Consider the following 15,625-nt stretch of genomic DNA (forward strand, 5'->3'; position numbering starts at 1 on the left):
TTGACACCTTCGCAAAAGAATAGCTTGTTTTCTGGAACCCTTCATTAGTATTATTTTGCTCTAACTTCATTTACTTGATTCTTCTCATTAGTAAACAATAAGAAATTGTCTCATTCATTTGTTCAATAAATATTTATTATGCTTTGCTTTATTCCATGCATTGTTCTAGGTGTTTGGACTATATCAGAGAATACAAAAGGCAAATAATCTTGTCCCTGTAGCATGTAAATTTCAGAATTGCATACTAATAGGAAGTGATTGAAATTATTTATAAATGTGGTCTTGGAACTGGGCTGTAGAATGACACCCGTGATGTGACATAATACAAAATGATCATATCAGAGGTTGAATTAGAAAGTTTTAACTCCTGGTTCAGCTACTTTGATAAGCCTGGATCATGCCTACCACACCAAATCATTTTGAATATTGAATTTTATCAAGTAAGAGAAGTATATGAAAAACTTCTTAAGAAAACTTCTCAGTAAGTTTACATGAATGATTATGATGTCATCACCATTATCATCACTGTCAGATCCCACTAGACTTCATAATCCATCAGTCGTTTCAACTTATGGACCAGTCCTGGAAAAGTCATTGCACTGTTTAGGAGGAAATCGAATACATTCAGTTTGCATTTTTCATCATAACGTTATATACAAAGTTTGCAAGCATTTTATACTATCTATACATTTCATAGTCAAAAATATGTTAAAGGACTTTATATTATTTAGGTATAGTCAGGGATAAGCTCCTAAAACAATTTATAGCCTTACATAGGGCAGTAAAAAGAGTTAGTTTTTATTCACAGGGAATGATGATACCTTTGACAGTGCTAGATCACATATTAGGTTGAATTAAAGACACAAACACTATTTTAAGAATTGAACTTGTAAGAGTGTGTTGTCTGTGGGGACAGCAGGGGTCAGGGGAGGAACACAAAAAGATTCATGAGTTTTGCTTTGGGAAATGCTTACAGGGCTAAACCGAATTGTAGAAAATGGAAAAAACATATATAGTTTGCCTTGGCTTTTCCCGTTCTTTTTTAATTTATTTGTAATTGGAGCATAATTGCTTTACAATGTTGTGTTGGTTCTGCTGTATCACAGTGTGATTCAGCTATATGCATACTGCACATCCCCTCCCTCTCAGGCCCCCCTCCCACCCCTCGAGGTCATCACAGAGCACTGAGCTAAGCTCCCTCTGCTAGGTTTTTCAGGTTTTGATACTTTGAAACTGAAGTATTATGAGTTGTGTGAAACCGTCACCAACCTGTAGGCCAGTTTTCTTTAATACTGCATCCCATTCAGACATTTGATGGACTTTGCACTATTTTAATTATCCTATCTGTTTTCATCTTTCAGATCATAAGGCCTATGGATTCTCTGCCTCAAAAGATCATCAAGTCGTCACGGCAATAGAATATCAAGGTAGCGTGCCTTGCTCCTTTTTGCGTGCTGTGTTGTCTGAAGACCTCATGGGGATGACACACGTGTCTTGTTTGTCAGAAACTCACCTCACACCAGCTCCTCTGCGGAAATGCTGCTCCCTGCTGTTTCTACCTTGAGAACTCTTTCTCCACCTCCTCAGTGGAAATTTTGGACATTCCATGAAAGGCATGATGTACAAAGAAGGTCTCTTATTACATAAAGTATTTGCAGCAAAAAAAAAAATTAATTTGTAAAACAGGGAGATGGAAATCTTGCAAAGTTGCAAGGTTAGCTAGATTTAGTCAATGGAAATTAACACTGCAAACTCCTCATTGTGTATTTAAGATAACATTTATATAGCCTATTAGGGGTATCATTTTTTAAATTTATTTTAGCTTCTTAAAATATTTATAAGGGAGGAGTTGGTATTTAATGGATATAAAGTTTCAGTTTTACAAGATAAAAGAGTTCTGGAGATTGCTTACACATCAATGTGAATATATTGAACACAACGGAACTATACAGTGAAAACCATTAAGGTAAATTTTAAGTTATGTGTATTTTATAACAATGTTTCTAAAACTTTAAGGATCTAGTGTGTGCATGCTCAGTCACTTCAGTCATGTCTGACTCTTTTTGACCCCATGGATTAGCTCGCCAGGCTCATTTGTCTGTGCTATCCCCCAGGCAAGAGTACTGGGGTGGTTTGCTATTTCCTTCTCCAGAGCATCTTCCTGACCCAGAGATCGAACCCGCCACATCTCTTGCACTGGCAGGTGGATTCTTTGCCTCTGAGTCACCAGGGAAGGCCCTGAGGATCCAATAACAAAAAAAATCATTGCTGTTCTGTCGCTCAGTCGTGTTTGACTCCTTGCGACCCCATGGACTGTAGCATGCCAAGCTTTCTTGTCCAAAAAGAATTATAGGAGTTTTTATAAATTTACTTCAGTTTTGACTATCTACTACTTTTTTGAAGGATCTTTTTACCTAGAGCACATTAATAATGCTGGGCAATCTGAAAAATTACTGTTTCTTAATTGTGATACTTCTTTACCCGATAAACATTTAAGAAACTGGTTTCAAATGTCTGTTCCCTCTTTTGATGCATGTCTTAAAAGACATATATATAACACTCATATATGAACAGCCTTATGCAGAGTGTTCAACTGTGTGAGCAGTAAGTCAGAATTTAATAGCATGCTTTTCTCCACAGAAGTAATTTATGGCAATTTGTCACAATTACTTTGGTAGTACCAATTCTATTCTTGCATTATGTAAGATTTTGATCATTTCTAACTTGAGCACAGAAGTGAAAATCAAACAATAGTCAACAATACAGAAACTAGAAAAATGAATATTCACAATGATTCTGTGTGATTCCTAAAAATGATTATTTTGCCACATGTTGAAAAGAATGCCTTTTCCAAACAAAGGATTATCTTTTCTTAACCCAAACCAACACAGGTATTTTTGGCAATGTAATAACCATCTTCATAGAAAAACTTGGTGCATTTTTTATGTTTCAATATGCCTTGTTCTGGGAAAGTATGATTTATATCTATATTATTTTCTTTGCTGTCTCAAACACAGGTAATGCTTCAGTTCAAATCTGAGTAATTTGGTAGCAAATATATGATGGTGTTAAGTATGGATTTCTGTTATGCCAGGGCAAGCTTACAACTGTAAGTAAGAGAGGTCCCTCATGAGTAAAAGTAATAATGACCATTTCTGGAGCATGGACCAAATGCACAGTACCATGTGCAGCCAAATGTGTAAATACATTGTCTCATTTAATCTTTATGACAACTTTGCAAGACGAATAATATTGCCCTTCCCATTTTACAGATATGAACACAACTATCTCTTTTTATAAAAAGTTAAATAATTTGCCCAGTAGCAACACATCTAGTTTATGGCAAAGGTCTGACTCCAAAGTCTGTGCCTTAAACTACTATATTATGGCATATTGCGCTTCCCATGCGGCGCTAGTTGTAAAGACTCACCTGCCAATGCAGAAGACATAAGAGATGCGGGTTTGATCTCTGAGTGGGGAAGATCCCCTCGAGTAGGAGATGGCAAGCCACTCCAGGATTCTTGCCTGGGAAATCCTATGGACAGAGTTGCCTGGCAGGCTACAGTCCATGGAGTTGCAAAGAGCTGGACACGACTGAGCAACCGAGCATATCACATGGCATAATAACCCTGAGGGCTATATACAGAAAGGAAATCATGCTGGCCGTGAATGTTGAATTTTGGCTGAAAAGAGAGAAGAAAGCTCATAGTAGTTAGCTTCTAAATCCAGCTCAGTTCAGTTCAGTTGATCAGTCGTGTCTGGCTCTTTGTGACCCCATGGACTGCAGCATTACCAGGCTTCCCTGTCCATCACCAACTCCTTGAACTTGCTCAGACTCATGTCCATCGAGTCGGTGATGCTGTCCAGCCATCTCATCCTCTGTTGTCCCCTTCTCCTCCTGCCCCCAATCCCTCCCAGCATCAGGGTCTTTTCCAGTGAGTCAGCTCTTCGCACCAGGTGTTCCAAGTATTGGAGCTTCAACTCCAGCATCAGTCCTTCCAATGAATATTCAGGACTGATCTCCTTTAGGATGGACTGGTTGGATCTCCTTGCAGTCCAAGGGACTCTCAAGAGTCTTCTCCAACACCACAGTTCAAAAGCATCAATTATTCGGTGCTCAGCTTTCTTTATGGTCCAGTCTCACATCCATACATGACCACTGGAAAAACCATAACTTCCAAGTCCACTGAGTTCTTTATCCTCACATGCTGGCCCCGTGCTTCTAGCAGATGTCCTGCTTCTCACAGCTTTGGAGGTCAAAGTGCTTCCCTGCTTATAACACTCCTGAAGAACCACAAGGCGAAATTCAGATTCTAGGGAGTTGAAAAGTCCAAATTCCCTCTTTTAAGTCTTTGGTCAAATATCAGCTTCTAAATGAGGCAGGCTCTTACTACTGTATTTATTTAAAAATTGCATTCCTTTCCCCCAGAATTCCAAAACTTCCCGGACTCTGATCTGCCGTATTTATGTAGCACTAATGACCTGTTCATGTACTGTATAATTCACTTTGTGATGTTTCTTGTGTGTCTGACCCCCTGCAAATTGTAAGATCTTGATTTCACTGCTATAGCTCAAGAACAAGGCCAGACACACAGTCAGTACTCAAAATTGTTGTTGTTTAGTTGCTAAGTCCTGCCTGTCTGACTCTTCTGTGACCCCGTGGACTGTAGCCCACCTTTGGTCCATGGAATTTCGCAGCAAGAATACTGGAGTGGATTGCCATTTCCTTCTCCAGAGGATCTTCCCAACCCAGGGATCAAACCCGCATCTCCTGCATTGGCAGGTTGATTCTTTACCACTGAGCAATGTGGGAAGCAAGTACTGAGTATATTTTGGACAAATTCCATTTCTCCATATTTTATATGGTCAATGAGATTGAGGCTGAAATAGAGGCACTGCCCTTAAGAAAACTGTTGGTTACACTATTTAACATAATTTCTACAGAGATTTTTCATAGAGTAATGAGTATAGAAATCAGGAAGAATTCACCAAAAGGGGTGTGTGTGTGTGTGTGTGTGTGTGTCCAGTTAGATATGTGAAACAATGTGATTATTTGAGTATAAATGTATTCCTAAGACCTAGGAGTGTGTGCTAAAAATGAATGTGGGTGTGTGTTTAATTGTTGGAAACTCAACAAAATACGGGAAGGAAACCTATCTAAAACTCAAGACTCCGGAAGGCCACCGCCCATTCTCCTTAATCAACAGAACAGAACTGTGTTTCCTCAGACAAGTCCCTCGGTACACATTTGTCTGTGTAGCATAATTGTAAACATGTCTCTAAAATGATGTCTGTTTGTAATACAAAACCTGCTTTTAAAACTTTAGACATCCTTAAAAACATCTTTCAGATTGTTTTCTCCTCTTTCTTTTCTCTGTCCTACTTTTTTGCCATAACCTATTATTCTATTTTTATATTTCTAGCAATGTGTGTGGAACAAGAAAAAATGTAGAAACTACATTTAACAGAAAAATCATACTTCTGTCACATAGAAATCATTGCTGGGTTAATATTTTCATACATTTTCATGCAGGTTTTTTGTTCATGTCTATATGTATATTTTTAATAGAATATGTAATGTAAATATAAGTATTGCTTTCTAGTCTACCATATCATTTAACATCTCAAAATAATTTTTAATGGTATCAGAGATATAGAAAGGATTTTTTAGCGTAGTTTCTCTTCTAGTTAAATATACTGTTTTTTAGGTCAAACTATAATGCACTGTGAAGGAAAAAAGTTTCAGAAATAAGAAATTGAGGAGAATCCTGCTTAATACTTTGTAGTAACATATATGGGAAAAGAATCTGAAAAAGAATAGATACATATCCATATGTAACTGAATCGCTTTGTGTGTGCCTGAAACTAACACAATATAGTAAGCTATATCCCAGTGTAAAATAAAAATAAAAAAAAAAAAGAAATATGAAGTTGACACTCTGGAGAGCCTCGTTGAAACATCCTTTAAAAATACATAGGACTAGAGGTTTCCATTTGGCAACTTGAAGCAGTTGGTAGGCGGGCACTGGTTTTTTCCTCCCCCCGGTCATCTTGTCCAGACAGTTAATAGAGAGGGCGCCTTGGGTGGTTTCTGGAATTCCTTTATGACATACGTGCAGTAAGTTTCCTGTGGTAATGTGACCCTGGTGAGCTACATTGAGGCGGTTAAACCTGAGGCCTGGATTAAATCTTTTAATTTTTTTTCTGGATTGAGGTGAAGGGTAGGAGTCAATGATTTATTTGGAGACCATGTTGGGTTGGTATTATTGTACGCACAGAGAAGATTATCAGAGAAGGATTCTGGGTGAGAAGGTAGCATGCTGAGGGGCCATCTGGACTTCCATAACGTGACCTGGGCTGGGCTAGGTGTGTCTTTTCCAGGCAGTAGGTGTGAGGCATCCACCACTGACCTCCATCCTGGCACTCATCACTGAAACTCCACTATCTTATTTGCCTCTTCTCCCAGGCTCTAAACTCGTTGAAGACTGAGATAGGGGAGAAAACGTTAATTAATCATAGCAACTTTTTGTAAAGGACTTACTCCGTCCAGGCATGTGTGCTTTGCATCTATTATTGTATTAGTGAAAACCTGTTGCTCAGTTGTCTGACTCTTTGAGACCCGGTGAACTGTAGCCCGTGAGACTCCTCTATCCATGGAATTGTCCAGGCAAGAATACTGGAGTGGGTAGCCTTTCCCTTCTCTGGGGGATCTTCCGAAACTCAGAGATCAAACCTAGGCCTCCTGCATTGCAGGAAGATTCTTTACTGTGTGAACCACCCTGGAACCCCATTTGTATATGAAGACTCAACAACTCTATGAGGTACTGTTTTATTTTACAGATGGGAACTGAGTCTCAAGAAAAAGTAGGAAAAGTAGCCTAGTGACACAAAATTATTTTGTTAAAGAATTACAGAGCTTTCAATTTGTCTTTAAATTAAGCCAACATGGTACCTGATGAGGAAATTTATGAATAAATGAATGAATGAATGGATAAAAGAATAAGGCTGTTTAAAGTGTATTAATTAAGTAAAATATAATCTCAGAAGGACAGTTAGAAAACAAATATTTTTTGTTGTTGTTTCTAGAGGTTATTTTAGCCTGTAAATACCCAAAGAAGACTGTTTCCTCCAGATTGGAATGGAAGAAGTTGGGGCGCGGTGTTTCCTTCGTCTACTATCAACAGGCTCTTCAAGGTAAGAAGCTGGGGATTCAATGAGGTGAGAGAAAGAGAGTGCCACGTACCCCAAATCCTTTCATTCATCAGTGAGAACAGGACACGGCTAGTGACTGAGAATGTGTTTCTGTAAGTGTGATGTGAAACCAGCAGAGTGAAAGTGAAGTCGCTCAGTCGTGTCCGACTCTTTGGGACCCCATGGACTGTAGCCTACCAGGCTCCTCTGTCCATGGGATTTTCCAGGCAAGAGTACTGGAGTGGGTTGCTATTTCCTTCTCCAAGTGTGATGGGAAACCAGCAGAGACCAAGACCCAACACACAACAGCAAAAACAGGACAAAGAATAGAAGTGGGTGGACTCCATGGAGGCACTGGACTGCTCATTTTTCAGCTCTCTCCTAGAGGATGTAAGACACAGTTGTTTTTGCTGGTCCAGTAGATTAAATTCTTGACAGAAAGGAAGAAAAGATGGTGTGGGGTTGGGATGGAGGGTCGCTGCTCAGTTGTAATAACTTTACCCTATTTCTGGGTGATCCAGAAATATAGGTCATCACTGAGAAGCTTAGGGCATTGGCACTTAGGGGAAGGTAAATATGACCACCTTTATCCAGGGTTTTCTTTATAAAATTTTTCATTACACATTTCTTTATACTCCCTGATCTTGTTGAATATATAGTGAGCTTTTAAGTTAAAGTGTTAATAATGATAGATACAATGCAATGATGCTGGCATTTTGTTCAAAATAATCCAGTGGTTAGAACTGAGTTGCCGGGGTCCAGCCCCAGCAGGATCCAGGGGAACCCTCAGGATGAACGGTGTCGGCAAGAAAAAGACACATGAGACCAGCCTTGATGGGGCCAAGTCTGTGAGGGGGAGAGAGAGAGAGAGAGAGAGAGAGAGACCAGACCAGGATGTGCAGCAGAGTCTGGCAGTGCTTTATTTTTCACCGTAGCCTTTATACCCTAAGTTGGTACATTTCTAAGGGGCAGATAAGCATACAGACTTAGTTTAACGTTACATCAGCTTGTCCTTCATGAAACCAGGTATGCTCTGTATATTTTTGTTTATGAGAGTCTTTTCCAATAGATTTTTTTTGTACATTATCTTCTGGCCTTGAGCTTAGCAGAAAACAGAAAATTGGCAGCCTCATGGTACAGCAAGTCGCAACATAATAGAAATACAATCCTGTTAACATAAAAGTCAGTCTTTTTGCAGAAAGTCTCAGCTAAATTTATCTAAAAAGTTTAACACACAAAGACTCTGTGGCTCTGGAGAGGCAGCCCCTGTTTAGCACTCTTGGTTAAAATTAACAATTATCTTATTGTTTTTACACTAGGGCTAAACTCTTATTTTTCTAGATCTCCAACTACATTAACAATAGTTTCCACTGCACAACCTCAGCACATTAACATCAATCAAACATCGATCTAATAACCACTTTTAAAACAATATTTTTTATATTCTCTAATAGGGCTTCCTCACCCCCCAAAGGGCTCTGTGCCTACTAGGGCTTTTTATGGTTAATCTCTATGTATAATATCTTTTGGCCTTCAGGCCTGTTGACAATTTATGGCTTGCACCTGGTGGAACTTTAAGCAACTTCAGTAGTCGACCCTGTCTTTTTTGTGATTAATCTATTTTCTTTCTATTAGGTGTCATCTCCATGGGAACTATATAGGATTACATTTTTACAGAACAGAAATGCAAAGGATTGCAAAAACAGCAGATATAGCACAAAACAGGCTCTTAGTCTAAAAGTTAACTACCTGCAAGAAGTTGCCAGCTAATCTCTATCTAAAGTATTTTCTATTAGGCACATTTGTGGCTATTATATTTGTGGAGCTTTTCTCACCCCGCGAAGGGGCCTATGCTTAATAGTTTCTTTTGTTAGTGTACTGTGCTCAGGATGTTTAGAACAATCATGAGCATTTTTTGCAATGAGAGCACACATTTATCAAACAAGCCAGAATGCCAGCAAAAGGATTTGAATTGAAGCATTTTCTTCATCCCTGGCCCCTTCATAGGGTACCAGCATCTAGGAGATTTATTAATTAGGGTTTTAAGTTGGTCTTTATCCGATGAAAGAGGAGCAGGAGAGCTCTCTGCAGGCAACACAAGAATCCGCAGCAGGGCAACAAGAACAACAGCAGAAAAGGGGGGAGGATACAGGGTGGGGTAGAGGCCGAGGCCAACCTGGAGGGTCCCTTATCCTAGACGGCCTTGCCTGTCAGGTTTTTTCCTCATGACCTTGTCATGGATGGGGTCCCGGATGGCCTTGCCTGCCCGGTATTTTCTTCATGACCTCGTCATGGGTGGGACCTCCTATAATGGCTCCCGGCACTGAGTGTTCTTTTGTGAACAGTCTGAGATTCTAAAAAAAAAAAAAAAAAAAAAAAATACAAATTTGAAATAGCAGCACTCATAAACAATTTTTAAGTTTTTTAATTGAGTTTGTTAATAGGAAAATAAATGCAGTGGTTACTGAACAAAGTGACTAGAAGAAGGTAGTATATAGAAAGTTATCACCTCATTGTTAACACCATTGTCTTCTTTTTCTAAAAGGTGATTTTAAAGATCGAGCTGAGATGATAGATTTCAGCATACGGATCAAAAATGTTACAAGAAATGATGCCGGGAAATATCGCTGTGAAGTTAGTGCCCCATCGGAACAAGGTCAAAACCTGGAAGAGGATACGGTCACTCTAGAAGTATTAGGTGATGTGCTTGTGTGTGTGTCTGCCGGCTAGACTCATGACCTACCCAAGGGTGACTCAATGACCTGGGGCTACTCTTCCCACCCTCATCCCCTCACCCAGCTCCAGAGCAGTGAGGCAACTCGGGGCCCCAGAGAGTAGCGTTATAAAGGTGGACCTCCAGCACCACCTTCCCTGTAGCAGCCTCTTCACCTCACTGGCTGCTGACATTGTACTGTTACTAATTCATTATGTCAAAGTCTCTTTCCAGTGAAGATTGAGGTAAATCTTAATGATCCTACACTGTGTGCATGCGTGATCAGTCACGTCTGACTCTTTTCGACCCCATGAACTGTAGCCCACCAGGTTCCTCTGTCCATGGGATTTTTCAGGCAAGAAGACTGGAGCAGGTTGCCATTTCCTTCTCCAGGGGATCCTACACTGTACATAGAAGCATTTTCCTCAAGAGTTTATTTTTCATTCACTTTCAGCATATGTAGTGATTCTCTTATTATATAAAATAGTCTCAAATGAGATGATAGAAAAGCAATAAAACAAAAAAGTATTGGAATTAGCAGATGCAAACTATCATATATAGAATGAACAATTAACAAGGTCCTAATCTGTAGCTCAGGGAGCTATATTCAGTCTTCTGTGATAAACCATATTGGAAAAGAATATGAAAAACAGTGATTTTATATATATATATATTTATATGTATGTATCTGAATCACTTTGCTGCAAGCAGAAATTAACACAACATTGTAAATCAACTATACTTCAATAAAATAAACTTTTTAGAAACTATAGGCTGGGGAAGTATAGAAGTTATTCTGGTAAGAAAAAAAATTAGCATTTATTGTGCAGCTAGTATGCATTAGGCTCTTCAAGTGTGTAATTTTACTTAATATTCACTGACAGCCTGATTTTTATGGATGAATATATAGATGTTAAGTGATTTTCCAGGGCTGCACAGCTAGTGTCTGGACCAGTATTTGGATCCTGATCAGGTTAGATGCAAAGCCAGTGCAATTAGTTACTCTGAGATATGCTGATAGACAGTAACTGCCCATGATGATCACTGGTGGAGGAACTGATCCATTCTTCTCCATAGATGTTACTATAAACTGTCAAGCAAAGAGAATAAAACAAATCCTCTTCCTTTTTCTATTATATGTAGGCTGTTTCTAAAATACTAATGATGTACTATTAACAGAAGAAATTTAATTCAGAAAATCTTGCAGGAGGTTCAGCTGGTGGATTAGTCTTCTGTTGCTACATAATAAATGATTACAAACTTAGCAGTTTAAAGTAGCACCCATTTGGGACTCCCCTGGTGTTCCAGTCACTAAGACTCCAAGCTTCCAATGCAGGGGTCCCTAGTCAGGGAACTAGATCCCACATGCTGCAATTAAGAGTTTATATGCTGTAATGAAGATTGCAGATCCCACATGCTACAACTAAGACTCAGCCCAGTCAAATAATAAATTAAAACATTAAAAAACACACACATATTTATTAGCTCATGGTTCTGTAGCTCGGAAGCCTAGCACCATGCAGGTGTCTATCACGAGGCTGAGATCAAGGAGTCATCTGGGCTCAATTCTTGGCTGGAGGTTCTGTAGAAAATGCTAATGCCAACCTCGTTCATGCTCATTGGCAGATTTCACTTCCTTATGATTGGGCTTCCCTAGTAGCTCAGTTGGTAAAGAACCTGCCCGCAATGCAGGAGACCCAGGTTCAGTCCCTGGGTGGGGAAGATCCCCTGTAGAAGGAAATGGCAACCCACTCCAGTATTCTTGGCTGGAAAATCCCATGGACAGAGGAGTCTGGCGGGGCACAGTCCGTGGGGTTGAAAAGAGTCGGACACGACTGAGAGATTAAACCACCAGGCTGGTGAACATGTGGTTGTAGGTCTGAAGTCTCCAGTCCATGCTGGCCGTCAGCTGGGGCCACACCCAGTTCTACAGCCATCACATCCCTTGCCACGTGGCCCTGTCCATCTATAGCCCAACAAAAGCACATTGACTCCTGTTTGTGTTTTGAATGTCTGAATTTCCTTTCTGTGACTAACTGGGAAAACTACTTTTTTAAAGAGATCGTGTGGGACTTCCCCGGTGGTCCAGTGGTTAAGATGCTGCACTTCCACCCCGGGGAGCAAGGATTCAGTCCCTGACTGGGGAACTGAGATCCCCCATGCCGCAACAGCAAAACTGCAAAAGAAAGAAATTGAAAATAACTAACGAGAACCTACTACGTAGCTCAGGGAACTCTACTCAATGCTCTGTCGTGACCTAAATGGGAAGGAGATCCAGAAAAGAGGGTATATATGTATATACATAGCTGATTTAAGAACCGACTCATTGGAAAAGAGCCTGATGCTTGGCAAATTGAGGGCAGGAGAAGGTGGCTACAGAGGATGAGACGGTTGGATGGCATCACTCACTCAATGGACATGAGTTTGAACAACTCCGTGAGGTAGTGAAGGACCGGGAAGCCTGGGGTGCTGCAGTCCACGGGGTCACAGAGTCAGACATGACTGAGCAACTGAACTGAACTGATGGCTGATTCACTTTGCTATATAGTAGAAACTAACACGATATTGTAAAGCAACTATGCCCCAATAAAAACTAATTTAAAAAATTAAGAGGTCAGGTGATTAGGGCAGAACCATCTGTGCAGTCTCTCTTCCCTTAAAGACATATTTGCAACCTTAATTACAACTCTAAGACTCCTACAGAGTAGGACCTACATTTATGTTTGATTGAATAACTGAGAGAAAGTGTATACACACCAGGCCCTGGGAACTTGGGGGACCATGTTAGAATTCTGCCTACACAGACAGTTCTGGATTTTCCTGGATTTAAGGAAAGTCTGGTTTACTTTACAAATTTGACTTGACTTTAAACCAGACTTTCCTTAAATCCAGGAATAGAATAGAAGCCTAGAATAACACTAACACAGGTATTTTCTTTCTTGGACTGGAAAGGATTTTTGTTTGAGTACTGGCCCTGGAAATGTTGTCAGCTTTCACTTTGAATATAGTCGATAATAATACATTAAAACCATTGGTGAGGGGGAAAGTAGAGTTTGTTATCTAAAAAAGAAGAATTGTAGTAGCTAATGTTGTGCTTCCTATTGTAACAGGTAAGCCTTGAACTCTCAGTGAGTGGTATGTAATAGAAGTTTTTTCCTCATGTAAGTCAAGTCTAAATGGTTGGGGACAGAGATAATAATAGTGGTAATAGATAATAGATATATAATAGATAATATAGATAGATAATAGATAATAATAGTCTTTGTGACTCCATGGACTATATCCTGCCAAGCTACTATGTCCATGGAATTCTTCAGGCAAGAATACTGGAGTGGTTGCCATTCCCTTCTCCAGGGGATCTTCCCGAAGTCAGGGATGGAACCCAGGTTTCCCACATTGCAGGGAGATTCCAAATCAGTGGAGATCCAAGCTATTGCGAGACTAACATCCTCAATACATAGCTTTCTGAGGTTACCATGGGTATTGACACCTAGCTGGTAGTGGGAAGGGTAGGAGTATTACCAAATCTAGGTCCCACTGCTCATCCCTCAAAAGCCATTCAAGAGGTCAGGTTGGTGGGAAGGAAGTGAAGTGAAGTGAAAGTTGCTCAGTCGTGTCTGACTCTTTGCAACTCCATGGATTTTACAGTCCATGTAATTCTCCAGGCCAGAATACTGGAATGGGTAGCCTTTCCCTTCTCCAGGGGATCTTCGCGACCCAGGGATCGAACTCAGGTCTCCTGCATTGCAGGTGGATTCTTTACCAGCTGAGTCACGAGGGAAGCCCTGGTGGAAAGGAAGTGTGCTGTATTTTGGATACTGGCAATGCTGGGGGTGGGGGCAGGGGACAGCCCTGTCCACAGCCCAACTGCCCTCACCCCCCGACGATCAAGGGGTAAGAGCTTTTATAGACAGAGGAGGGTGTTACGTGCAGAAACAGCACATTCAGCTCTGACGGTCATCTTGAGATTGGTCATTGGTGGTCTGATCAGCAACATCTTGATAGTTTCAGGCACAATCTTCAGTTCCAGGATAGTTTGTTTCCATTTGTTTGAGGCCAGTTCTGAGAATTGTGGCAGCTACAGTCTGGACATCATGAGTTAGCTTCTCCATCTGGGGTTTCCGTATCTTTAAGACAGGATATGGCTCAGAATATTGTCTATAGCCCCTCAGAAGGAACTGAAGGTCCTTGACTATGCATAATGACTAACCTATTATTATTTGGTCTCTTTTGACTGTTTTCCTCTGTTTCTGCGTTTTCTCACTTCTCTGATTAAACTTACTCTCTGACTAAATTTTTTCCACAGACAAAAGGCAGGCAGAGTGTATGATTCAGGTAACTCAAACTGGGGCTCTGTGACAACCTAGAGGGAGGGGACATATGTATCCTTACAGCTATTTCATGTTGATGTATGCATGCGTGCTAAGTCACTTCAGTCATGTCCAACTGTTTGTGACCCCATGGACTGTAGCCCACCAGGCTCCTCTGTCCAGGGGATTCTCCAGGCAAGAATACTGGAGTGGATTGCCTTGTCCTCCTCCAGGGGATCTTCCCGACTCAGGGATGGAACCAGTGTCTCTAACTTCTCCTGCATTGGCAGATGAGTTCTTCACCACTAGTGCTACCAGGGAAGCCCCAATGTTGATGTGTGGCAAAAATCAAACCAATATTATAGAGCAATTATCCTTCAATTAAAAAAAAAAGTGCTGGCAGAGGACATGGGGAGGGGGGATGGGGGCGGGGGCAAGGACCATAGGGTCCTGCTCCGTTTTAGAAGGAAGGAAGGAATGGAGAATCATACAGGAAGTTTTTCTAGGTCAAGACTGGGGATAGCATGTATTCCATTAGCTAGAACTCATGCATGTGACCCCATCTGGCTGCAAGGGGTCTGGCAAGTGTGGCCTGGCTGTGTGCTAGTGAAGAAAGGGAGTGGGTCTCTTGAATAATAGCCAGTCTCTATCACAGATGTCCAGTAAGTCCATCTTTACCGGGTTGTTGGTATACTTGTTCAGCTTGTAAAATAACTAATGCTGTTTGATTTCCAACCTTCAGTGGCTCCGGCAGTTCCATCATGTGAAGTACCCAGTTCTGCTCTGCGTGGAACTGTGGTAGAGCTGCGATGTCAGGACAAAGAAGGCAACCCAGCTCCTGAATACACGTGGTTTAAGAATGGCGTCCCTTTGTTAGAGAATCCAAAACTGGGCTCCCAGATCACCAACAGCTCATACACAGTGAATCCAAAATCTGGAACTCTGGTAAGGCCATTTTAAGCATTGGCCTAGTAACTGTCTTGCATTTGGGAAACAAATTATTAGAACTAAACTAATGTGAGTAGAGGGCTGATACCATTGCTTATTAAGTAGAGAGAGGAAAGGGGAGCAGGAAGGATGGAGCCACTCACGCAGAGAAGTGAGGGAAAACACTGCCATAGGGGATGAGAGGAGAGAACTGGGGAGCTGGGCACACAAGGCTTGGCACCCAGGGCCTGAAGCACGCTGAGATGCAGTCATGGTGATGGATCAGGCCTGGAAAGGTACTAAGTGCTGTCTCGTATTTATAATATCAGGGAAATGCACGAAAACTCTCTTGGGAAAGGGAATTCTCCTACACCATTGGTGGGAATGTAAATTGGTTCCTTCACTATGGAAAACAGTATGGAGATTCCTTAAAAAACTAAAAATAGAGCTACCATATGACCCAGCAATGTCATGGGGCGTATAG

General features: G+C 40.9%; 1 protein-coding gene across 3 annotated transcripts in view; it reads left to right on the forward strand.

Moving 5' to 3' along the window:
• Positions 1–15,625, forward strand: part of JAM2 (junctional adhesion molecule 2) — an 84,359-nt gene that overhangs the window by 48,396 nt on the left and 20,338 nt on the right. For all 3 annotated transcript variants that reach the window (XM_070455111.1, XM_020892134.2, XM_020892135.2), the window contains exons 2-5: positions 1,362–1,427; positions 7,087–7,194; positions 9,737–9,889; positions 14,957–15,159. In XM_070455111.1, coding sequence (XP_070311212.1) covers positions 1,362–1,427; positions 7,087–7,194; positions 9,737–9,889; positions 14,957–15,159 — 530 coding nt within the window. The remainder of the gene's footprint in view (positions 1–1,361; positions 1,428–7,086; positions 7,195–9,736; positions 9,890–14,956; positions 15,160–15,625) is intronic.

This window comes from Odocoileus virginianus, chromosome 25 (assembly GCF_023699985.2).
Source record: "Odocoileus virginianus isolate 20LAN1187 ecotype Illinois chromosome 25, Ovbor_1.2, whole genome shotgun sequence".
NCBI lineage: Eukaryota > Metazoa > Chordata > Mammalia > Artiodactyla > Cervidae > Odocoileus > Odocoileus virginianus.